This window comes from Sinocyclocheilus rhinocerous, unplaced genomic scaffold (genome assembly GCF_001515625.1).
Source record: "Sinocyclocheilus rhinocerous isolate Xijiao unplaced genomic scaffold, SAMN03320098_v1.1 scaffold603, whole genome shotgun sequence".
Taxonomy (NCBI): Eukaryota; Metazoa; Chordata; class Actinopteri; order Cypriniformes; family Cyprinidae; genus Sinocyclocheilus; species Sinocyclocheilus rhinocerous.
In genome coordinates, this window is record NW_015656630.1 from 1,287,683 (window position 1) to 1,313,944 (window position 26,262).

At 36.4% G+C, this 26,262-nt stretch overlaps 2 protein-coding genes across 3 annotated transcripts; both read left to right on the forward strand.

Moving 5' to 3' along the window:
• Window positions 1–3: 3 nt before the first annotated feature.
• Window positions 4–3,166, forward strand: LOC107720655 (mitochondrial import inner membrane translocase subunit Tim10 B-like). The gene is made up of 3 exons (XM_016528419.1): window positions 4–257; window positions 365–460; window positions 2,458–3,166. Exons 1-3 carry the CDS (start codon window positions 231–233, stop codon window positions 2,968–2,970), a joined length of 636 nt encoding a protein of 211 aa, XP_016383905.1. The 5' UTR covers window positions 4–230; the 3' UTR covers window positions 2,971–3,166.
• A 2,414-nt stretch (window positions 3,167–5,580) lies between these two features.
• Window positions 5,581–23,931, forward strand: LOC107720653 (integrin-linked protein kinase). 2 transcript variants are annotated; one of them, XM_016528415.1, is made up of 13 exons: window positions 5,581–5,782; window positions 7,559–7,839; window positions 15,925–16,090; window positions 16,369–16,464; window positions 17,259–17,355; window positions 17,504–17,587; window positions 17,755–17,840; window positions 17,926–18,035; window positions 20,272–20,399; window positions 20,601–20,722; window positions 21,372–21,471; window positions 21,875–22,005; window positions 23,184–23,931. In XM_016528415.1, exons 2-13 carry the CDS (start codon window positions 7,751–7,753, stop codon window positions 23,331–23,333), a joined length of 1,359 nt encoding a protein of 452 aa, XP_016383901.1. In that variant the 5' UTR covers window positions 5,581–5,782; window positions 7,559–7,750; the 3' UTR covers window positions 23,334–23,931. The 2 variants fall into 2 exon arrangements, with proteins under 2 accessions (XP_016383901.1, XP_016383903.1); XM_016528417.1 differs by having other exon boundaries at window positions 7,564–7,839.
• The last annotated feature ends 2,331 nt before the right edge of the window (window positions 23,932–26,262 follow it).

Consider the following 26,262-nt stretch of genomic DNA (forward strand, 5'->3'; position numbering starts at 1 on the left):
CAGGAAAAAATGCAACAAGACAGTACCGAGGAGAGGACTTTTTGCAAATTTCCGCCGCAACCAATCATGGCGTTTGCTCCCGTAGTCACGTGATTGTAAACATGGCTGCGCGCTGTTGAAAGTCATGCTATAGCTCTTGGATATCATTCCTTATTTTCATCTTTTTCAATTGTAATTTATTTGCAGTTATATAAACGTTTGTCTTGATATATACTGCCAACAATATTGCCATGGACCCCGCCGGACAGCTACGAAATGTACGTATTACAGCTAGCGCGTGCAATCTTTTTCATGCATAACTTATATGAATGTGACAAATATTTGATAAAATCATGATTTTATTGTACTGTTTTTGTGATTTTAGTTGCGGGACTTCCTCCTCGTTTACAATCGCATGACGGAAATCTGCTTCCAGCGATGCACAAGCAATTTCAACTACAGAAATCTGACAATGGATGAGGTGAGGCAAATATGATTTACCTATTATTTTAATTTCATAAAAACGTTTAAAAAATGTATTAATTGATGTGTTCCTAGGATGTTATATATAGATTTTCGTTATATGTGTGTGGTTGGTTGGTTTTTGTTGTGTGTGTGTGTGTGTGTGTGTGTGTGTGTGTAGGGAACATAACAAATATGAGCAAGGTTTGAAATAAAATATAGGCTCATAAACTAGGGCAGTGCAATATATTTAAATTATCGGAATATCACAAATGTACATATCGCAATATGCGTATCGGTACAGCTTGCAATATTTGGGGCCATGAACAAAAGACAAAGAGAAAATCACTCACTGCTCTTACCTAAATAACTTTTGTAGCTTAAATAAGAATCAGTGCATATTGAATTCAAAGAGGAAATACTAAGCAGTGTTTTATTTTTACTTTTTATTATTCAGTTCTTAAACTCATGTTAAAATGATTACACTAATGTTAAAATGACATTTTTATGTAATATTAGAGTAAAACACTACCCTTCACTTTCAGAAGTTGTTGTAGGGGTGCTTTCTTATTAGAATCAGAATCAGAATGAGCTTTATTCACCACTTAAGTGTGCGCAAACACAAGGAATTCGTTGTGGTATAACCATATATATATGACACAAGATAGTTATAGAAGTTCACAGAACTGACTCAGCAACAGCTGAGTAAAACTGTTTCATTTGAGCATGTGGCACTTTAAGCATTATCGTATCGCATATCGAATATCGCATTATTTAATGAGTTACCGCATATCGCATTTTTCTTCAATATCGCACAGCCCTATGACATAAACCAAAAATGCAAATCAAAAATACACTAACTTAGTAATAGTAATATAAATATTTTTCACATAGCAGAGCATAATTATTTGATATAATTTCACAAAATCATTAAGAAGTGTTTACTTTTTTACATCTGCATGTGTAAATTTATTTATTTATTCATTTATGGATGTGGAGGTGGACTTCTGTCATTCTGCAGGTCTTAAAAAGTCTTAATTCTCTTTTCAACTAGTTAAGGCCTTAAAAAGTTTTAAATCAGAGCAGAAAGTCTTGAATTCATGAAGTCATGGCATTAAATGTTGCATGCATTGCAAAAAAATGTCTTCCTCCGTATTTTTGTTTTCTAATACAAATATCCAAACATCCATAAATCAAGATACACGTAATTGAGATGCAAATGTAAATGTCTTGAAAAATGGAACAAAATAAAGTTCGTTTTCATTTTGACCATGTATCTTGATTTAAAGGTGACATATCATGAAAATCTGACTTTTCCAGGTTTTAAGTGCTATAATCAGGTCTCCGGTGCATCTACCAACCAAGGAAACGTGAAAAAGATTAACCCAGTAACTTTGTTTTGGGAAGCCTTTTTCTGCAAGCGTCTGAGAAAACGAGCGCGTTTGATTTTGCTCACTTGGTGACGTGGCAAAGGGATCTCATTATAATATTACCACCCCATAATCTGTAAGTTTACACCCACGAACTTCACAGACACATTCTGGGGACACCAGCGACTTATATTACGTATTGTAAAAAGGGACATAATATGTCTCCTTTAAGAATCTTTAAACATTTGCATGGTGAAACAAGACAAAAACACTGAGGAAGAACATCACTTTTTTGCAGTGTGAAGTACAATGAAATAGTTTTTTTTCCCATATACCAGTGTTTGGGAGCAGAGCTAGTTAATTTTTTTTGTAAAATTAATTAAAAAGTGATGGAGATCAGTTGGAAGTTGTATTTTCAAAATCTGAAGTGTTGCTAAGTCAACTTATTGTGTGAGTTGTAATACAACTCACATTGACATTAAGAGAACATATTAACAGTGTGTTACCCATCAAACCTGCAGAAACCCTGGTCATTATACATAAATGTACTATGACAGTTATATACAGGTGCATCTCAATAAATTAGAATGTCGTGGAAAAGTTCATTTATTCCGTTTCTGTCTTTTTGTTTGTGTTGTTTTACCAGGAGCGATGTGTTGACAGTTGTGCTGGCAAGTTAATAAGGACCAATCACCATTTAATGGGCACGTATGTGCAGCTGATGCCCGCGATGGTGCAGAAACGAATGCAGGAGATGGAGAGCAAAGCTGCAGCACAAGGAGGTGCTTCATCATTAGAAAATCCATCTACTGCCATCACAGCAACAACACCAATACTTGAGAGCCCACATATACCTTCAGTTTCTAATAATCCATCAGATATAAAGACAAATGTCTCAGCTTTTGAACAAACACAATCATTGACAGATGTGCCCACAGTACCAAACAATTCACAAACCTTTACAAATGAGTCTTTAGAAGGACTAGTAGCACCATCACCAGAGATCTCAACATCTTCTAGTGTACCTAAAGTAGATGGAGGTCCCATCTTGAGTGCAGTAGAAAAACTCAATCTGAAGCCCAGCAGTGTAACAACCACATCAATCCCTGAAACACGGTCTGAAGGGGGAGCAGGACAGAGCCCCCAAAATCCATCTTGATCTTGAGACATGGCAGAGAAGATATGTCTAGGAGATTTTGTTTATGTTGCATATTCAGTCTTAACAGCCAAAAGTCACAAAAGCCTTTTAAAGACAGTTGATCATGGAATGGGTTTCATAAATATTTAAATACCTCTACTAAAACAGTGAATAACTATGTACTGCTGGCTAACATGCGTCTTTTAATAAAAGTGCATGATAGAAAGATAATTTATTTGACTTCTTTATTCATTATTAAATCTGTATGTGGTATTTTTACAGTGGGGAAAATATTTATTTGATCTCCTGCTGATTTTGTAAGTTTGCCCACTTACAAAGAAATGAAGGGTCTGTAATTTTTATGGTAGGTTTATTTTAATGGATAGAGACAGAATACCAACCAAAAAAATCCAGAAAAAACACATTATATTAAAGGTTAGAGATTGATTTGCATTTCAGTGATTGAAATACGTATTTGATCCCTACCAACCAGCAGGAATTCTGGCTCCCACAGATTGGTTATGTGCCCATGTGGAACACAGATTAGTCCTGCCACTTTAAGAAGTTACTCCTAATGTCAGCTCGTTAGGTGTATAAGACACCTGTCCACACAATCTGTATCTTCCATTCCAACCTCTCCCACTACCATGGCCAAGACCAAAGAGCTTTCAAAGAATGTCAGAGACAAGATTGTAGATCTGCACAAGGCTGGAATGGGCTACAAGACCATCAGCAAGAAGCTTGGTGAGAAGGAGACAGCTGTTGGTGCGATTATTCGGAAATGGAAGAAATACAAAACAAACATCAATTGGCCTCGGTCTGGAGCTCCGTGCAAAATCTCACCTCATGGGGTAAGGATGATCATGAGAAAGGTGAGGATCAGCCCAGAACTACACGGGAGGAGTTTGTTAATGATCTCAAGGCAGTTGGGACCACAGTCACCAAGCAAAACATTGGTAACACACTACGCCGCAATGGACTGAAATCCTGCAGTGCCCGCAAGGTCATATCATGGGATCAGATTCCTGCCAAATGTATTGCAGTCACGGATAAAAAAAATAACAAGCGTGAAACCAAAATTTAAAAACGCAAGTAAAATTATATTGCACAAAATTTAAAAATGAAAGCAAAGTTTTCAGAATAGCAAACAATGGTCACGGATCAAAAAATAATAAGTGTAAATCAAAAATTTAATAACGCATTTAAAAAAATAAGCACGAATCAAAACTTTAAACACACTTAAAATCATATTGCACAAAACTGAAATATGAATGCAAAATTATCCGAATTGCACACAAAATCATGTTTTCCTTGGTTATATTTCTCTGAGGAGGAGCTGTCAATCTAGAACTAGTGGACCAATGATGACGCTTAAGCCCGCCTTGATTTACATGGAACTCTAACTGCAACATTTGGAAGAAGTGCAGAATGTGGAATAAAGAGTGAAGGGAAAAACAGCATAAGCATACAAAAAAAAATATGTGCAGAAAATGTCTGAGAGCACAAAAAACTGAGAAATATAACCAAGGAAAACATGATTTTTGATTTACACATTCTTTTTTTGATCCATGACCATTGTTTGCTATTCTGAAAACTTTGCTTTCATTTTTAAATTTTGTGCAATATAATTTTACTTGCGTTTTTAAATTTTGGTTTCATGCTTGTTATTTTTTTTATCCGTGACTGCAATACATTTGGCGGGAATCTGATCCCATAGTCTATCCTCCTTCGATCGTTTTTTTTTTTCATAGTCCAGCTTTATATTGATATAGGAAATACAATTGCCTGGACTAGTCTACATTTGGTTGTAAGATTGATGTCTTTACTTCAGATTTGTTGCTTGCTGTTTACTTCAGATTTGTTGCATGCTTAGCATTGCATTACCTCCTAATGATATTCGACGCATTATTTCAGGTGTACAGTCGCCGGTTTGGTCAATCATATCATAGATCCCAAGAAGCAGAACTCCTTGACGCATTCAATCTCTTCTCCATTGATGGTTACGTTAATTGTTCCAGATCCAGCTGTAGACATTATTTTAGTATTTTTGAGGTTCAGGTGGAGTCCCATCTTTTCACTTTCCCTTTGAATTTTTACTATAAGGTGTTTCAGATCATCCTCGGTTTCTGCTAATAAAATTGTATCATCAGCATAACGGAGATTGTTGATATTTCTTCCTCCAATCTTCACGCCTATGTCAGAATCTTCCAGAAATGAATTCCTCATGATCACTTCAGCATAAAGATGAAAAATTACTAGAAACTACCTTACAACCAACTTATCATAATAAATATAAAACAGGATCTCCTATAAATTAATTAGTATATTAAATAAATTAAATAGTATTTAAATTAAATAGTATTTCAGAATCTGTTGATGGTATTTATTAATTTTATAAAACCATTGATGACACAAGTGACTACTAATATTTTAATTGTAGTAACGTTGCATTTTATGTGTAGTATTGAGCAGCAGACCTTTTTTTGCTCTAATACTAATGTAACAGCAACGAAAGGAAAGGACCGTGCACATTTACTATGTTTGGGATGATTTTTGGTAAATTCATGTACATTAGAATATTTATAACCCCAGGCAGGCACAGTTCTGAAGGAGAGAAAATCGGAGAATCGTGTCCCGAGGCGCTTGTTTTCCTCGCTCTCCAGCCGGGGGCGCTGCAGTGGCGTGATCAGCGGGGAATGAGTGTGTGTCTGTCGGCGGGGAGGAGATCTCAGACTCGGGCACTAGTAGGGTGTGGACGCTGGAAGAGTGTCGGTCCAGACTGTTCTAGTCATCACCGTTGATCCGCTCCAGCTAAAAGCGGCCATATAAACAGGTAATGATGGTTGTTATGATCGATTGAGTGTGAGAGGAGCATGAATCGAGTGTTGATCGTGTAAGTTAGTTCAGTGACTGTAGGCGTATATGACTGCTAGCAGCATTAGCGCACTAGCTCACAACACTACAAAACTATTGTTGTATAGCCATAAATAAAGCGTGGAGTCAAAAAATAATTTCATTGTGCATGATTACACAAATTATAATTCAAACCGTATGTTTTTTTTCCTTTTGGTTCACCCGCAGTTAAGAGTCTTTAGTCACTCTTTGGCTGTAGTGTCTGTTAGCTGCGCGGCTAATGTCACTCTTACTGAGAACACGTAACATTACCTGTCTGTCTGACTGTCTGTATATCTGTCTGTCTGCTGCAAATACCTTTCTGTGTTTCTGAACACCTACTCTATCTATCTATCTATCTATCGCTATCTGTCTCTTGACCTGCCTGTCTTGCTTTCTATCGGTCTTTTTGACCAAATATTCATCTTTTTCTCTTTGAACGTGTATATTTGAACATCCATCCATCCATCTATCTATCTATCTATCCCATTCTATTTGAACTTAACGTTAATTGTCTCTGTCGAAACATACCTTTCTAACAGTTTGCCTGTTTAAATCTGTTTGTCTGTCAGTTTAAATAAAATCTGTCCGACATCTACCTGTTGTCTGTTAAAAAAATAACTGTCTGTCTGTGTGTCTAATTCTTTTCCGCTTTCTCTAAGTATTAACTATCATGTTTACCTCTGAGTGTCTTTGTGATTGAATGCATATATAACTGAATCGATATCACTCTGCTTTTGTCTCTCTTATCTAATTTAACTGTCATTTTCCCTAAGCGAACACATTGTTTCCCTTTCTAACTGTATTTGTTCTGTTTTTGTACAAAATCTCTCAACACACTCAGCAAAGTATATACAATGCATAACAGTTCACATAAGAAATAAATTCTTAAGTGTATTTAAGATACATTTTTCATTTTGTTTTTAATAACACAGCCTTTCTTTAATTCTCTAATAAAACAGACAAGTAGTTTTTCATAAGTACGACAGGTCTTTGCGAAGACTTCTTAACTAAAGTATGAGTTGGAGTGATGTCAGAGTATTAAAGAAACACATTCTGTTGGCAGAGGGTTGATTTGGACTTCAGTAAGGGAGTGATATGTGTGTTATAACAGGCAGATGCTTGTATGATTACACGGGTATTCATCACTATCAGCATTTAATGAACAAATATTTAAACAAAACCATTGCTTAAACCTGTGAGGTGAATTAAAGGAATAGCTCATCCAAAAATTACAACTCTCTGTTAATTGTCTCTTATTTCATTCTAATTTAATGACTCTAAGGAATGTCATGTGGTATTTTCTTTATAACAGAATATATGTGAATATACACATTTTAATCAGTACTTTCAAAAAAGAAAGGTAAAAAGTTATTATAATTATTTTACAAATATAATAAATTAGTAATTCATAAATATAATTTATAAAGTTTTTTTTTGTTGTTGCAATTTTTTTTAAATTAAGAAGTAGTGTATTGAAGTCCTTGTATGCACACATTTCAATAACATTTATTTGAATAAATGAATAGGTAAAACAAAACAAAAATTGAGCATCATGTCATTGAACTTTTAATTTCTGGTCAACTGTTCCTTGAAACTGCTTGTTATTTTAAATTTTAGTCTTTGTTCCCTAGTGACTTGAACTGTGACAGAGTGTTTTGTGCAAGCAGTGTTCAAAACAGCTCATCTGAGCTTCCTTCTTCTCGTCTCTCTGCAGCGCAGCACAGACACCAGACACTTGCCTTGTGGCTGTGAAGAGACTGTCCCATCACACCCTTCCCGTGGCTGGATGTTCTGTCAGACCCTGGCCTGTCATCTTTAGGGTACAGCAGCATCAGACGCCTCTCCCAGGACGCTCCTGGTAGGGGACGAACGATTCGGGTAGCGTGAGAGGAGAGAGGGTGCAGAGATGGATGACATCTTCACTCAGTGCCGTGAAGGCAACGCGGTAGCCGTCCGCCTCTGGTTGGACAACACCGAGAACGACCTAAACCAGGGGTGAGTGTGTTTAAATGAGTCCTAATATGAATTTAGACAGAGCTGTTATTAGTTAGATTGCCGTGTGGTTGTAGAGACCACTTATTTGTGGTTTTGTACAGTCTTGGTTTAGCAGTTATCTTATTTTCTCTATATTCAAATATGATCTTGGATGCTGTCGGTAGGGGCCACGCCCCCAAAAACCTTGGGAAATTCAAAATGTATTGTGAAGAAACTGTCCTGTTTGTGAGGATCTTCTGTCAGGTCTTGTCCTTTAGTTCACCCCTCACTTTTATCAGTCTTCTAATCCCTGGGCGCAGTGGAGCAGTGACTCTGAAAGACGATGAGGGTAGATTTTTATCACTTTTCGTCTGTGTTGTGGATTTCATTCAGTTATTCGGCTTGTCGTGGCATACACAGCTTTTCAGATCGTTTTGAGGCATTAATAATATTCAGTATTAAATTCTTATTCTTGTATAATTCTACTAGTACTAGTTTATGTTTTTGATACCAGAAAAAACAAGATCTTTTACCCATACAAAACATACCGCCATATTGCTAAAATGTAAGTGTAATGCTAAGTGTATTTCCTAATAAAATTTTTTTTTTTTTAAATTAACTTTCTCAGACGTTTTAGGAAATGTACATATATATTGAGTATCCACAACTTAAAATAGGATGCTAATGTGTTCAATTCAATGATTGCATTATTGTAACATCAGATATGTTAATTAATTGGATATATGGCTACCATATCAGTTATCAGCCAATGTTAGAGATTTTTTATTTATTTATCAGTATTGTCGATATTGGATATATATGTGTGAATGCCAATTTCCCCTATTTTTTTACAAATCTTACTCTCATTTAAAGTTAGTTTTTTAAAAACACTAATAATTTAATAAAAACAAATACACTCTTAAATCTAACCATTAGCAAATCTCAGTATGAAATATGAATATCCATTTTTCATACTGTACATTATAATAAGATGCCTAAATTCACTTGCAGCATTTAAAATTTATTTTTACATTTTAATTTTTGTTTTGTTTTGTTTGAAATGAATATATGTAAAATTTAGTTTATTTTTTTTTTAATAAAATCCAATGGTTTAGATTTTAGTTTTTAATGTTTTATGTATAATATTTAGACAAAATAGCATAGAAATTCTAAATATTATTGACTTTTCCTTTTGGCTTCCTTTTTAATATTGTGCAGCCCTTCTGTGAAATTGAATGTTGTTAGACTAGGTTTAAAGAAATAAGACCTGAAATATCCCATCTGTTTCTTACAAACTAAACGGAAAACATTCCACACGTTGAAGACCAGAATTCCAGTTCTAGCCCGATATGGTGTAAAGCATACGCAGAGTCGATTCATGCACCCTCTTCAAATACCTCCACCTCTGCCAAGCTCCCTCTCACAAACAGCCTTGGCCCGCCTTTCTTCACTAATACATCCCAGAACAGCTGGGAAGCACAAGAGAGAGGAAAATGTCCAGGTAGATCTCCAAGAACTTGTAAAGAATCTAATCTGGACCCGTTCTCAATTGCTGTCAGCCACAAGAATTATAACCTGAAAGGAAGGGGTCAGAGACGAATGGTTCACCGGTGCTGATTCAGCACAGAATCAGCAGATTGCAGGCAGCGGCCAGTTTAGATGAAGTGTTGAAGCGTCTGATGTAGATCACTATCTAGGCATTTCCTGTGCTCTTCACATGGCTGAAGTTGTGACTTTGAAATTATGTGACAAAGGAAATGTTTGACTTACTAGAGAAACTGCCAGTAAGAGGAGGGGAAAACGCCAACTCAATTAGCAAAAAACCCAAATTTATTTTTATTTATGTTAGCATTCCCTACTCTAAACAGCAGTTGACCCTCTACAGATCTGCCGTTCAGGCCAGTGTGAGTTGGAGTCCATGTCTAATTTGTGACTCAGAAGAGGGGGAGGAGGGAACGGTCTGGGCTAAAACGAAATGGTTGGGATGAATAGTTTCCATTCGATGAGCTCACCAACCAAAGCATGCTGACTTGAGCCATACCAGTCCTCTCTGTGTCACTTCTCTCTCTCTCTCTCTCTCTCTCTCTCTCTCTCCCTGCTTATCCGTCTCAAAGTGTTTTCCTTTTCCGGAAATAGAAAAACTCCAGCTAAAGGATTCGCCTTTCGCTATTGACTATTGCGGTTTGCCAATTAAAATGATTTTGATGCTTTGAAATGGTTGATGGGAATGGTGGCTGTTTGATTCAGTTCTTCTGAAGGGCCATGAGGAGTTTCAGTATGGCTTGAGATGTCACAACCTTACGTGTTTGTGGGAGGAGACAGGAAATAGCAGACATACATGGGCGTTGTTTATGCTTCACATTACAGCATGTCAGTCAGCAAACTGGACTTTGTCCTATCTTATATTTTATCTTCTTATCTCTAAATGTATAATATGACTTTAAAATAGACTTAGACGTATTTATTTTCTTTAAGGGATGGTTCACTCAAAAATGAAAATTCTGTCATTATTCACTGACTTTCAAGTTGTTCCAAACCTGTATGAGTTTCTTTCTTCTGCTGAACAACACAAAAGAAGATAGGCTTTTTATAGAAGATTTTTGGTAACCAAAAAGTTGCTGGAAGCCATTGATGTCCATAGTAGGAGAAAAAATACTATGGAATCAATGGCTATCAGCAACTGTTTGGTTACCAACGTTCTTCATAATATCTCTTCTATATCTTTGTGTTCAGCATAAGAAATAAATTCATACAGATTTAAAACAACATGAGGCTAAGTAAATTATGATGACATTTTCATTTTTGGGTGAACTATGTTTTTAATGCATGACAGATTATTATTTTTTTTATTATGCAATGTTTCATTAAAATAAAAACCTTTACCACCAAAATGAGCTTCCTGTTCCACTGAAGGGAAAGTAATGTTAAGCAATATCCAAAAAGCTGTTAAGACATTTAGCAAAGTTTTAGCAAACTGACATAGGGCTGGGAGATATAGCTAAAAAAATGTATCAACGATATAATGTTTCATATCGTTTGGTATCGATAATTATTGAAATTTTTATAACCGTTTTTAAAACAAAGAGCAATAGAAAAAAATGTTTATATTTAACCATTGTATTTTTAAATTAACCCAATTTATTGAGACAAACAACAAATTTTTTTGTTTTAACAGTCAAACACAAAATAAAAATTAAACAAATATTTCATTTCAAATGTTTTATACGCCGATTAAATAGGTCTTAAAGGAACACGCCACTATTTTTGAAAATAGGCTCATTTTCCAACTCCATAGAGTTAAACAGTTGAGTTTTACCGTTTTCGAATCCATTCAGCCGATCTCCGGGTCTGGCGGTAGCACTTTTAGCTGTAGCTTAGCATAGATCATTGAATCTGATTAGACCGTTAGCATCTCGCTCAAAAATGACCAAAGAGTTTCTATATTTGTCCTATTTAAAACTGAACTCTTCTGTAGTTACATTGTGTACTAAGACCGATGGAAAATGAAAAGTTGCGATTTTTTTAAGCCGATATGGCTAGGAACTATACTCTCATTCCGGTGTAATAATCAAGGAACTTTGCTGCCGTACCATGCGTGCAGCAGGTGCAATGATATTACGCAGTGCCTGAAAATAGTCCCCAGCTAGGTAACTTCCAATAAGCCTATTTTCAGGCGCTGCGTAATAAATAGGCTTATTTATTACGCTTATTTATTATGCACTGTTTCACGCAGTGCATTTTTCATTTATGTTGGTAAATCTTTAATGCAAAAAATTTAGAAAAATGACATTTATTGCTATTTTGACATTCATTAATTTAACTTTAAGATAATAATACAAATACTATGTTAAATTAAACATAGAACATCTTGTTCAGTGGAACAGGAAGGTAATTTCAAAAGAGAAGTTATTACATTTAGATAACAGATAATGAACACATTCTGATAAATCCTACTCGATCAGAACACATGTATTAGGTATATTCATTGAACATGTATTAAGAAAGTAACTTAAAGCTTGACAGATACACCTATGTTTGACAAATAAATTCATAGATGTTTTTAAATGAAAATAAAATTTTCAAATTGTTGTAACGTTTGGTCTGACATATTTTTATACAATAATAAATTTTACTTAGAGTAGAATGGACTAAAAGGAAAAGAATATGGTGAAATATTTAAGTTAAACAACATTATTGTTAAAAGTAAAAGTGTTCAAAGACTTTCCATGTGCAATTCTGTACTCTTGCAAGTTTTATTGTATGTTGCTTGTGTGCAGTGTATAATACTATGCGTTACATCATCAAGTTGTTTTGCAGATCGGATATCCGTATCAGCACTCAAATTTTGCATTTGTGCTTCTCTAGTAGCGAATGCCATTTAGGTTGACTGTAAGTCTGCTCTCAAATTGTGACTCAAAGAGAAACTGACATATTGTGTGGCTGTTTTTCATTCTTGATGTCTGGACAGAAATCAGAGCGGCTAATGATAGCAGAACAGAAGCCTGAAGCAAACTAAATGCTAGGTTACAGCTGTGTTTGTCTCTGTGGCTTTAAAACGGACACTGAAGCTACTGAAACTCAGGCCAATCAGAAGCATTTACAGTGTTTAGAGTGAATTATTTACTACTAAAATACTTCCTGTATTTTAACTTCTTGTTTTTCTAAAAATATAACACTCGTACATCCTTTTTGATGTCTGTTTTGAATCAGAAGGTACTAACAATATTATTTGACCTTTTCCAGCTACATTTCCTGTCACATATACGTCAGTCTGGCCCACTTCACTACCCTATTAGCTCAGATACGTTTTTAGACCAAGGCGCCTCACTGATGTGCGGTTTATGGTCTAATTCAGTATGAGCTTTCACTCGACCAGATTGTTGCTGAAAGGTAGAAACCTGAACTCAGATGTGGAGTTGTACTTTTAAATCATCGCCGAATGCAACCCCAGAACGCTTTTTGGCCGGAGGAAGCTCTTAATAAGCAAGCTTTTCAACTCTTTGATCGTATAACCTCAGACTCAAGACGTAATCTTTTAGCTGTGACTCCAGTATCAATGTTTACATAGTCTGTCTTTGTACGTTTGTAAGTATGTTAGCGTAAACGTTCCTTTCTCTCTGTGTGTGTGTGTGTGTGTGCTGGTTAACAGCGCGTGCTTCACGTCCTTACAAGGACAAGAGAAAGAAACTAACTGGATATGAATTGGCCCGAGCGCTCGCACTCACACAGGCAAAGGGAGGGAGCCGCTAGCGGTGGAAGAGAGAGCGTGGAATATTATTTCCTGTGTTTCCCGCGCTGGTTTCTGCAGTCCGCCCCTCTGCTGCTTCAGTTGTGTGTCGGAGCGCTGCTGAGTGATGTGATAAGTCACCACAGATAGCTCTCCTTTCTTCATTGTCCTGCTTTCTTTTTCATTTTTTCCCCCACTTCCTTACTTGCTCTCTTTCTTGTTAATTTTCTATTGTCTTGCACTGTTTTAGCTTCCATTTTTGCTTCCTTTCCAACATTTCTCCAGTTTTTCTGGGTTTCTTCCTTATGCAATTCCTTCTTTTCTTTCCTTGTTTCCCATGTTCTTTCTTTTATCTTTTCTTTTCTTTTCAACTTTCTTTCCCATCTTTTTTTCTTTCTTGCTTTCCCACTTATTTCCCCCCATATTTCAACCCTCTACATTGCGAGTAAATCACTCGCATATGCGACTAAGGGTGTTTTCACACCTGTAGATCGATTGCTTTGTTCCGAAACAGGGATTAAAATTATTACAATGTTGCTTTTTATTCTTGGTGCGGTTCGCTTTCACACGGCAAAGTTTCTAAACGGGCCAAAGTTGTTAATACAAGTCACGCGCGAGTAAAGCGATTCAATTGCCAAGGTGTCCGTAGAGGGTTGTATTTTCTCTTTTTACTTTTTAGCTTACTTCTAGCTTACCTTATAACTTTCTTCCTGTCTTTCCCAGTTTCTTCATTATACTATTCCTTCTTTCTTTCCTTCTTTACTTACTGTTTTTGTTCTTTCCTGCATTCTTCCTTTTTTCCTGTTTTTTCCCCTCTGTTCCAGCTCTTTCTTTCTTTCTTTCTTTCTTTCTTTCTTCCATCCATCCATCTTCCTTTTCTGCACTTTCTTTCCTTCCTTTTCACTTTCTTTTTCTGTTTTTTTCCCTCTTCCTTTTCAGATTATTTTACAACTTTATTCCTGTCTTTCCCATGTTTCTTCCTGTTACTCTTCCTTTCTTTGCTTTTTATTTATTTGTCCTTTCTTTCTTTCTTTCTTTCTTTCTTTCCCGCTTCGTTCCATCCATCTTCCTTTTCTTTCTTTCTTCCTTTTTTTCTGTCTTTCTCTCCTCTCCTCCTGCTTTTCTTAACTCCTTTCTTTCCCGCTTCCATTTTTTCATGCGAGCTGTCTTTCTTCCACGGTTTTTCCTTTTCTGCATCCTATACTCCATTTTTCCCACTATTTATTTCCCACTTTCTTCCAAATTTTTTTCCCTCTTCCTTTCTAGCTTCCTGTCTTTCCCAGTTTCTTCCTTTTTAAGTTTTTTTCTTTTCCGCTTTCTTTCCTAATTTGTTCGTCGCTTTCCTTGCCTTGCTTGCTTGCATTCTTTCGTTTTTCCCCTCCTTCCTTCCTTGAAATGTGCAGTTTAGCCAGAAATAAAGAACATTCCGGAATTCCCATTGGGAAGCTCAGGACTCACTGTCTAATTTGATTTAATTTATTTGAGGAGGGGAGACTTCCCGTTTATTTGTCTTAATATTTTGTTTGTTGTTTTTGTCTTTAACCCCTTCAGTTGTGACCAAGCCACCATTTGACTCGGTGTGTGTGTGTGCGCATTTTTGTGACAAATGAGGACATACATTTGTATAATGCCAAGGGTATGACATAGGTATTACAAGGAGAAGGTGACTTTTCAGGACATTACCCCATGTCCCCACTTTTCAAAACGCATATAAATCACACAGAATGGATTGTATTGAAAATCTGAAATAGCACAAAGTTTCCTGTGAGGGGTAGGTTTAGGGGTAGGGTTGGTGTAGAGCAATAGAATATACGGTCTGTACAGTAGAAAAACCATTACGCCTATGGGATGTCCCCACTTTTCACAAAAACAAACCTGTGTGTGATAGAATGTGTGTATGTGTGTGGTCTGGTCTGTTCCGGCAGGACCTTGTGAGTAGTTTCAGCAGCTACCCTAAGTTTAGCCACACTACTGGCCTGATTATTTACCCAGAGACTTCCTACTGTACTGCACACTCCCAGCCCTTCAACAAACACTTCATTATTGAAGACAAAAGCTTACAAGTAATTACTTTGGGGATGAGCACGAGCACCAGCTGCAGACATTACCTTCGTTTATTTATAACACACTCTCAGCAGTTGCGTTCAGCGGTTTAATAGTAAAACCCCCATGTGGTTCATTCACATGTGCTCTCAGTAGCAGCACTAATGCACAGGCTCTGATCTGATCACAGTGTTGTTATTGTAACTTTAGGGTCACCGCCGATCTGAAGTACTGTAAGTGCGAGTTTTACTGCGGTTTTGAAAAGGAAATAGGAAGGCCTGAGAACGGATCTCAGACTCAAACAGAGGGGGGTAGGAGGATATACATAATCTGGAGGAAAGGGCCAGTTAACGGCTGTTTATATTTAACTGGCTGGAGACAGACAGCTGAGAGCGGGATCACTAGCCTGACTGGAGATAGTTTACCGCCAACCACTGCGTCAAAAAAATGTGCCTTGATTTAAAGGGACAGTCTACCAAAAAAACAAACAAAAAAATAGCTTCTGTCATTATTTCCAAACAAGTATGCACTATAAAAATATTCATGACTAAATTTAGGATTAATACAATTGAATTGCATATGAAATTTCCATCTTGTTTGAAGCCAGTCCAACCAAAAACCGAACTTGTCATTGTTTCCAAACATGTATGCAAGTAAATAAATAATAATTCAATTAAATAAAAAAATTAAATAAAATGAATTTAGGCCTTAAATTTTCAATTTCTTTATTTATGAATTTAAAAAAAATTATATGAATACTTTATTTTTTTTAATAAGTATTCATGTGATAATTATGACTGTCTCTAAATATGCTGGCGTGTGTTTGTTTCTTGCAGGGATGATCACGGATTCAGTCCGTTGCACTGGGCGTGCCGTGAGGGTCGTTCAGGTGTCGTGGACATGCTCATCATGAGAGGGGCGCGCATCAATGTCATGAACCGTGGCGACGACACACCCCTGCACCTGGCTGCGAGTCACGGCCACCGTGACATTCTGGCCAAGGTGTGAACAGATCATAGCGGATAAACGCTCACAAACACACACACAACTGCACCTGAACAACCACAGTGACCACAACGGTCACAGAAAGGTGTAAACAAACTCACAGCTGCAAACAGCAGTTATAAATACTCGCACACACAAACTTTAAACACTCAAGAAGGAATAAGGAACTGACAATGTCTATTTTTATACCTTTTAATTCTAAAAAACAGATTTTGAATGGATGTTTTTGTTTGCTGTTTTGGATACTAAATAATGTTGTGGTTTGTGTTGTCTAGCTGATCCAGTGTAAAGCAGATACCAATGCGGCAAACGAGCACGGCAACACCCCTCTCCATTACGCCTGCTTCTGGGCCCAGGACCTGGTGGCAGAGGTTAGTTAGAAGCGCCCTCTGCTGGGAAAAATGAGAAACTCTGGATTGTGTGAACGCTGTTTTCCATGCAGTTATAATATAATGAATGGGGACTAGAGCTTCCAAACACCATAATATTATCATAAAAGTGGTTCACATGGTTCTCGTGCAATATATTTTTCTGAAGTCTTCTGAATCCATACGATAGTGTTGTGTGGGGAAAATACATAAATTGATTTTCTTTCTTCTGTGCAGCAGAGATATTTTACCAAATGTCTTTACTGTAAACAAAAGATTGAATTTTGGTCTGTTCCTCACATAAAGCTTTAGTACATTATCAGAAGCCTTGGAATATAGCACAAGTCTTATTAATCACTTCCATGTCATTTTCATTTACATAATGAAAGCTCCGTAGTTCCAGTTAATTTTTATTGCATCGATAACTGTGTTGTCATTATTAACTAAGAATAAAACTATTAAAATTGCTGAAATAACAAAATAAAATACAAATATTAGATTAAAAAATCGTGCAAAGTCACATTACTTTTTTTGATGCGCATGGTGGAATTTATTCGGTAAATGTGTTTCCATCGTTGTTTATGCACATTTTTTCTTATTGGCTAAAATGTTTATCCTACTCAATTGTGTGCATACGTTTTTTATGTGCATTTTTAGAATTTATGCGCATCTTGGCATTACCATCCAGCATTTTTTTTTAAGCGATATTCCAAAATGTGCATAAAAATAGGTGGATGGAAACATAGCTAATGTCATTTTAATCATACCAGATATGTTATTGTTCATATTCTCTCCAGGATCTGGTCAATAATGGTGCTCAGGTGAGCATCTGCAACAAGTATGGAGAAACTCCACTGGACAAGGCCAAACCACAGCTTGCCGCAAATCTGAAAGGTAAACTCTCTTCTTTAATAATGTAGCAAATGTGACGTCAGAAGAATATTTGTTGGAAAGGCTGTTTGTTAACATTGTGAAGCCTCAAAGATCTGTTTCTGTTATATGTTCTATCAGCCCTAATAATTCTGTTGTGTTTATGAATCAGAGCTGGCGGAGAAACAGGGACAAAGCCTGACCAAAGTTCCTTTCAAGGACACTTTCTGGAAGGGAACCACTCGAACGCGACCACGTAAGCACCCTCAGAACATCTGATTCCCATTTAAATTCATAACGTAGATGCTTTGGCAAACAAGCATTTTATTGTCATTCAGCATAACTGTAGATTGCCTTATAAAATGATATGAATTCTCCACAACCGAGTTTGATTGTTGTATATTTTTCCCATGATGCCTTCAGGTAACGGCACACTAAACAAACAAGCTGGAATAGATTATAAGCAGCTCTCCATGCTGGCCAAGATCAACGAGAACCACTCTGGGGAGGTGAGCTTATTTACCAAACCACAATAGCTACCCATGTCTCAGAGCGTTTATGGAAGCACTGATGTCTCTGCTCTCTCTCTGGCAGCTGTGGCAAGGCCGCTGGCAGGGCACAGAGATTGTGGTCAAGATGCTTCATGTGCGGGATTGGACTACAAGAAAGAGCCGTGACTTTAATGAGGAGTACCCTAAACTAAGGTGATGAACCTCTAGTCCAGTGTGCCCAGAATACACAGATTAAAGGGACAGTTTGCCCAAAAATGAATGCTGTTATCATGTATTCACCTCACGTCATTCCAAATCAGGGTTATTATAGTTAAATAGTTTAGTTTAGTTCATTTATTTACCAGGGACCATGCATTTTTAATATTTAATCATATTTAATAATTGTGCAATGATGATAACTCCTTGGCTTCTTAGGTAAAATTTTCACAGCTTGTTTATAAATACTATATAATGGTTTTATCGTGGTTATACTTGTTTGGGACATACTTGTAGCACAATAGGATAAATGTGGGAGAATTATTGTATGCATAAAGTGCACAGGTATAGGTAATTGGTACCTAATATTCCTGAAGATTATCAAGCTTTCTCTAGCACTTCCATAATCGTACCCAAATATTTAAAATGCTCAACAATATTTATTACCTCTCTTTTGACTAAAATATCTGGACAACTCTCATCAACGCTCTTAATTGAAAAATACATTCCCACAGTTTTAATCATTAAGAATAAGGCAAGAGTGTCATAGCCAATCTGAAACTTTGTTTAGTGCAGCAGTAAGTTTGATAGCAGCTTGTCTTTTGTCTTAGCATAAGTATAAACAACTGTATCATCTGCATACATCTGAACCTGGACCTCTGGACAAACTGTAGGCAGATCATTAATATATAGACTAAACAAAATTGGTCCAAGAATCGATCCTTGTGGGACTCCAATTAGGGCTGGACAATAATTCAATATCAATATGTATCGCAATATAATTTTTTCAATAATGGTGATATGATTTTTAAACACATTTCCGATATTTCGATATACATTACCAGAGTTTCCCATACATTGATTTATTTGTGGCGTTTGACATGAGCACTGCACGTTTCAAAATCATAACACGGCTTGTTTTATATGAATGTATCTCTGAAGGGAACCGACTGTCTTCAGAAAAGTTTCGATGGCATTTTCATTTGATCTGATAAAGTAGCGTTCATGAGCGGAGCTGCTTTGATTACAGCCTTTACTGGGGAAACCACTAGTTTTATCACTCTAAAAGCGCCTCCTGTTGGCAGAGAATGAGTTTGCATTTTCAACCCTCTACGCACACCTTGGCAATATAATCGCCATTGGCTAGTAAATTTTTTTGTTTACTCGCCAGACTGATATACTATTTTACACACACACACACACACACACACACATAATGTTACAAAAGATTTCTATTTCAGATAAATAGTGTTCATATCAATATCGGAATTATATCGTATTGACCGAAATTAAGAAATATATTGTGATATAAATTTTGGCCATATCGTCCAGCCCTAACTCCAATATTACAGTCAAGAAATGGTGAGCATGCATCAATAATTCTTCTACATTGTTTCCTTAAATTTAAGTATGATTCCATCCGTGTTAACGTATTAGTAGAAAAATTAAACTGACAATTTAGATAAAAGAATATTATGATTAACGGCATCAAAAGCCTTTTTAAAATCAAGGAAGACAGCACCAACAACACCTCCCCCATCAAGACTGGATTTAATTTGTTCAACAAAATAACAGTTTTCTGTCTCCATAGAGTGATGTGCCCTAAATCCAAACTGAACTTATTATTAACTTCATGTATTTCAGCTAGCTGTATAAGAAACCGTTCTCATTTTCATTTTAACTTGATGTACTGAAATAACTAAAACTGAAAAAAAAAACATTCAAATCTATAGACCTAAATAAAAAAACTAATAAAAGTGACTAAAGTTAAGTCAAATGTAAATAAAAATGGAAAATATAAAGATGAATTCAAAATAGTAATAAAAACTATAATAGTAGTTTTGTTTAATTACACTGATACTAAAATAACACTGTTCCAAATCTGAATGGCGTACTATCTTTTGTGAAACAAAAGGAGAAATTTGAAGAAGGCCCTAGTCACACATGAATGGAGACTGAAGCTTTCAAGCTTCAAAAAGGACATAAAAGCATAATAAAAAAAAATCCATATGACTAGTGAGCTATATTCAGAGTCTTCTGGAGTCATATGATAGCTTTGTGTGACAATACACAATTTAAGTAACCATTGACTGATAATCTTCTGCAACTGGATAATTATTATTTTTTTTATGATCATTTTTTTAATCTGTAAAAACATCTCCATCGTGTTAGTGGTCTGTTGTTTCTGTCTGTTCATGTGTCCCTCTCCACCTTGGTGTTTCCCCTGTTGTAGAATCTTCTCCCACCCAAACGTGTTGCCCATGTTGGGGGCATGTCAGTCTCCACCCGCCCCTCATCCAATCATAATTACACACTGGATGCCCTATGGCTCCCTCTACAATGTGCTTCACGAGGGAACCAGTGAGTAAAACACACACGTTACTGTCTCACACAGATCATTTGGTGTTTGTCAACTTCATTTGAATGTTATTGAATGTTTAATAATATTAGAAATATGCTTAATTGCTCCTTAAATTCGGGACATGACATAAAAGAGGAAGTCTTTAATTCTTAAATTTAACTTAAATTTCCTGTATCTTTATCGTTCTCTTGTCCATCTAGACTTTGTTGTGGATCAGACGCAAGCGGTGAAGTTTGCTTTGGATATAGCTTGTGGAATGGCTTTCCTGCACACACTGGAGCCCATGATCCCTCGGCATTCTCTCAACAGCAAGAGCGTCATGGTGAGGAACTTAAAGCAGACGTTTCCTGTTAATTTTGGTTTCTACAACTTTGGGTTTTTCCAGAGTGTCTATTCCTGTTCTACAAGAGAACATTACGATGTGTAGTTACAAGCTGAGCACTAGATTCATTTCCACAGAATTTAGATACTCAGGGTTAACCGGTGATTGCGAAATACACTTTCACTGTTTGTTTATTTGCTGTCATGGTATGTGGAACTGATTCAGTGAAACTTGCACTCCACTAATGTGGTCTCAGCAGATAGACCAATGTGAACAGGAACTTTTATAAATGGTCTCAGTTATCTGTGAAGTATCTGTGCATCCCACCACAAGTTCAGAGTTTCACATTGTGAAGTAATGCAGTGAAAGTACATTCTTTGGTAGTGGATTTCTCAATGCCTCTTAAGATTTTGGAGTAACAAACATCAGTGGTCTGTAATGTCCTTATGGAATGTCAGTAGGTATCAGTTTAAAGCACGATAGTAAAGCCAAGCCTCAACCAAACAACTTCTCAAACTACTAATAGCTGTACTGGTCACATTACACACAATCAACTGTCTGAGGCTGCAAAAACCTGAGCTTACCCTAACTGACTGTTTCATGCTCACACATCCTAATGAATCTGTTCTCATTGATTCATTGACATCAGATTGATGAAGACATGACGGCCAGGATAAGCATGGCAGATGTTAAGTTCTCCTTTCAGTGTCCTGGCAGGATGTACTCTCCTGCATGGGTGGCACCTGAAGGTACTGTTCCTTTCTTCATTCACTGAATTCTTAATTTCAAACTTCTCAAGAAGATTTAATTTTTTCCACTTTATTTGTCTAAGATATGGTCACATTAGCGAAATTTCTACAAATTTTCTCAGGCAAAAAAGTTTCAGTGTCTATTATCAGTAGTGAACCAATATATGAAGCACAGCTCACACAAAAGTCACATTCAAACCAAGCAGCTTTCTGTTGGGCAATGCAGCAAATCTGCATGACCAGTGTGAACCCATTGTGAAATCTGCATGGAGAAATCTTTCTTCACAGTTGCGTGAATTCCTTTTGAAATGACTGGATTTTACCTGCAGAAATTTGCAGAACAGTGGTAGATGTGACCGCACCTTAAATTTTGATTCACTGATATCTTATCATCTCTTCTCAGCCCTGCAGAAGAAGCCAGAGGAGATTAACCGGCGCTCTGCAGACATGTGGAGTTTTGCAGTGCTGCTCTGGGAGCTTGTCACCAGAGAGGTGCCCTTCGCTGACCTCTCAAACATGGAAATTGGCATGAAGGTGAGATGATTCTATGACTTTGGAAAGCAAGAGCTGAACCAAAAAGAAACAAAAATTTAGGGGTGCTTGGGGTAAAAATGCAGCCAAAATAAACAAAAATGCCCCCCAAATGCAAGATATGGTGAAAAAAATGCCTCTGCACAGTTAAACTAAACGTAATACGACTATCGCCATTCTTGTGAGAGCGCTGAACTCATGTGAACTTGCAGTTACCTCATTGAGCACTTCAGCCATTGGGAACATTCTTTGCATGTAATGAATTCCTTTAACCAACATTACTAATCATCATTAAGGGCAGTAATTGACAATAATTTTTGTTATAATATTTCTGTCTTTCACTACTATTCTGATTGACTGAGTGATTGACATTGATTGATTGATTGAAATATTTGACAAAGGTTAAAAGGCACCAGGAAATCGCTTTTAGGGGGCAAATTCTGACCCTTAAAGTAATAGTTCACCCAAAATTAAAATTTGCTGAAAACATATTAACCCTCGACCCATCCAAGATGTAGATGAGTTTGTTTCTTCATTGGAACAGACTTGGAGAAATTTAGCATTATATCACTTGCTCACCAGTGGATCCTCTGCAGTGAATGGGTGCCGTCAGAATGAGAGTCCAAACAGCTGATAAAAACATACAAATAATCCTCAATCCGCAAAACCATCACGGAGACGTTTTTCCACTTCAAATGAGTCAATAATATTTTTTTCTCGTCTGAATCAGGAGAGAAATATGATCAAACGCTATCTAGAAGTGAAAAGAGTCAAAAACATTTCTAAACAAAGGTAAAAAAATATGTGCATTTTGATGTGAGATGATAACGGGATGGACTATTTTTACTAGAGGAAGCGTTTTTATTGATTATGGACTATTTTGGCAAGAAATTACAAAGAAATGCTTTAATTATGAATTTGTTTTAAACATGCAGCTTTTCAGTTTGTAAGACATTAATTGATGGACTGGAGTCATGTGGATTACTTGTAGATTATTATGACATTTTTATCAGCTGTTTGGGCTCTCATTCTGACGGCACCCATTCACTGCAGAGGATCCATTGGCGAGCAAGTGATGTAATGCTAAATTTCTCCAAATCTGTTCAGATAAAGAAACAAACTCATTCCTTTCTTGGAAAAAATTAATTTCTGACCCTGGCTATTCCTTCTCTCTTCATTAGGTGGCACTAGAGGGACTGCGGCCAACCATCCCGCCGGGCATTTCCCCCCACATCTGCAAGCTAATGAAAATCTGCATGAACGAGGATCCTGCCAAGAGGCCCAAATTCGACATGATCGTGCCCATCCTAGAGAAGATGCAAGACAAATGAAACAGCCCTGCTGGACGACCCCGCAAACACTGAGTTCACAGTATTGCCTTAAAATTCACCTCTCACCAAAGTGCTCTATGCCACTGTAGCCCTCTGCTAAAGAAAAACGCTTTGTGGAAGCGCTGTCGAACATTTTTAAAAGCCACGTTCTCACTATCGCCTATATTCTTATATGCAATCATTGAATAATGACATGTTTGTGCATATATATGTCCATCAGTCCTTTTCGTGTTCTCTGGAGTGTTTACAGTACAACACTTCTCTTAAAACCTATTTTCTACAGCCATTAAAGAGGAAGTGGTGGCGGCAATGGTCGTTGGATGCAGTGAATGTAAAGTAATCAGTTTTCAACTAACTACTCCCACATTTCATGCATCCTTTTGCTCACTCGCTTCATTTCACACCATTAAAACAAAGTCACAGATCATTTCATCAAAACAATTTGCAAATGTGTATGCAACAACCGCTGTTAGTATTTAAAGCATCGTGCCATTGTCTTTCACTGTGCATTTTCTTTGGATTGTCCCTGATTACAAAAGTCAGATAGGTCAAGTTTGCCTGAGATTTGTTTAAAAGAAAAAACAGTGCAATAATACAATAGCTAATGCCCACTGTGCATTTTCTTTGGATTGTCCCTGATAACAAAAGTCAGATAGGTCAAGTTTGCCTGAGATTTGTTTAAAAGAAAAAACAAATAATACAATAGCTAATGCCAATTTTATGCCTTCATCATGTAACAAGTAACCAAAATATGAAGTACCCATAATATCATGATTGTACTGTCCCTCTCATAGCAGGGAGATACATATTATAAAAAACATGTTATGTTAAATTAAGGTACCATATGTTCAAAAGAAGAGTCATTTACATGTCACATCAAATGTGAGAGCTCTATTGCCATATGCATCATGGGTTATGTCTCTTATCCTTGCATCAGAAATCTACATATTTTTACTTGATCCATACAAATGCATGATTGCGTCCTCTGTTATGTAATTAACACTCCTCCTGTATTCTAATTTGCATTGTACATGTTAAGCATGTTATCTGAGAGATATCTGAGAGGTTTTTATACTGTATACATATATAAGTGTTTTTTTCATGGGCGATACATTAGGCAGCCCATGAGTGCCTTTATTTTATTTTATTTTTTGCTTTTCTAAACACTACATCTATTTACTTCCTTATTATGCTTTCACTGTGTTCCTCTTTTCAGCTAGCCAGTACGTAATAGGAAACCAAGAGGTGAAAACAAGCATACTTGACATGCATAAATGTATTTTTTTTTTTTTCATTTCAGTGTTTCTTTTTACGTTTTAAAAAAGAAAACAGCGATGATAATGAAAAACAGACTGATTATCTAAGTTATGCTCACTGTTTTCTGACCCTGTGAGGTTTTTAATGAAACTTTATGTGGCTTTTCTTTATTCTTTATTTTGGAGATTTGGGCTGTTTATATTTTATTCATGATAACTAAAGTTTACTACAGGAAAATAAGAACAAATAAAATGTTTTGGCCATGCTAAATGCTTCAATCTGTGTTCATTTATCAGTCAGAAAATAAATTATTGGATTGTTGACATGAATTGATATCAAGCAGTGACAACGTGCTGCAATGTGTTATGCTATAAGCTACTTCTAAATAAAAGGCTTTTTAAAACATTTTTCCAAATGTTGTATAATTATTCAAACTATATATATAAAATAGTAAACTATATATATATATATATATATCATAAAATAGTCAAATCTGATTACAAAAAAAGAACAAATAATAGATTAATGGGACCAAAACAAAATATATCTCATGTTTAATCACTATAGAGACATCAGAGTCGGCTGCAAATTTCAGAAGATCTGACCGAGGTGAGGCGCTCTCAGCGGGTTTATGAGCGCTGAATGGCCGCTGACGCCCTGGAGCTCACATCTCCGAAAACATCAAAGCAAAATTTCAAATAGATGCTATCTTTATTAACAAACTGCATATTTCTATTCTATTTGCTCTAATCAAATTTTTTTTTTAAACTTGCTATGCGTACTATGTTAGACTAACTGAGACTTGTCACAGCACTCATACTGTTGATCTCTTATTGGTCTGATTGCTTTTCCTCAGTTGTAACTAAGTCACTTTGGATAAAAGAGTCTGCTAAATGATTAAATGGAAATGGAAATGTATTTGAAGTCTAAACAACTACATACTCTTAAAACAACATTCTTTGACACAAAAACAGTATTATTTATTTACATTTACATTTAGTCATTTAGCAGACGCTTTTATCCAAAGCGACTTACAAATGAGGACAATAAAAGCAGTCAAAACTAACAAAAGAGCAATAATATATGAGTGCAAATGACAAGTCTCGGTTAGCCTAACGCAGTACACGTAGCAAGGTATATATATATATATATATATATTGATTTTGTGCCTCTTTGAGATGGCACAATAATACGCCGTTCACTTGCAGAACGCAAGGTTCTAGAGGGCACATAACTCTGGAGTAATGAATTTAGGTAAATGGGTGCAGAGCCAGTGGTGGTTTTGTAGGCAAACATTAATGCCTTGAATTTAATGCGAGCAGCTACTGGTAGCCAGTGCAAATTGATGAACAGAAGTGTGACATGCTTTCTTTTCGGCTCATTAAAGATTAATCTTGCAGCGGCATTTTGGATTAATTGTAGAGGTTTGATAGAATTTATTATTTAATTATAGTGGATTAGGGCATCCGCCATGACACTTGCTCTGAGAAATACTGCAAGTGGAGTGATACAAACGATGAAACGGTTGGAGCTCTGTTATCACTAGAATATCGCACTCCTGGAAAAGGCTCTCAGCCAATCAGATTTGAGAACAGAAAGAACTGTTTTGTAAATAGACTGTATAAAGTTTATATATATATATATATATATATATATATATATATATATATAT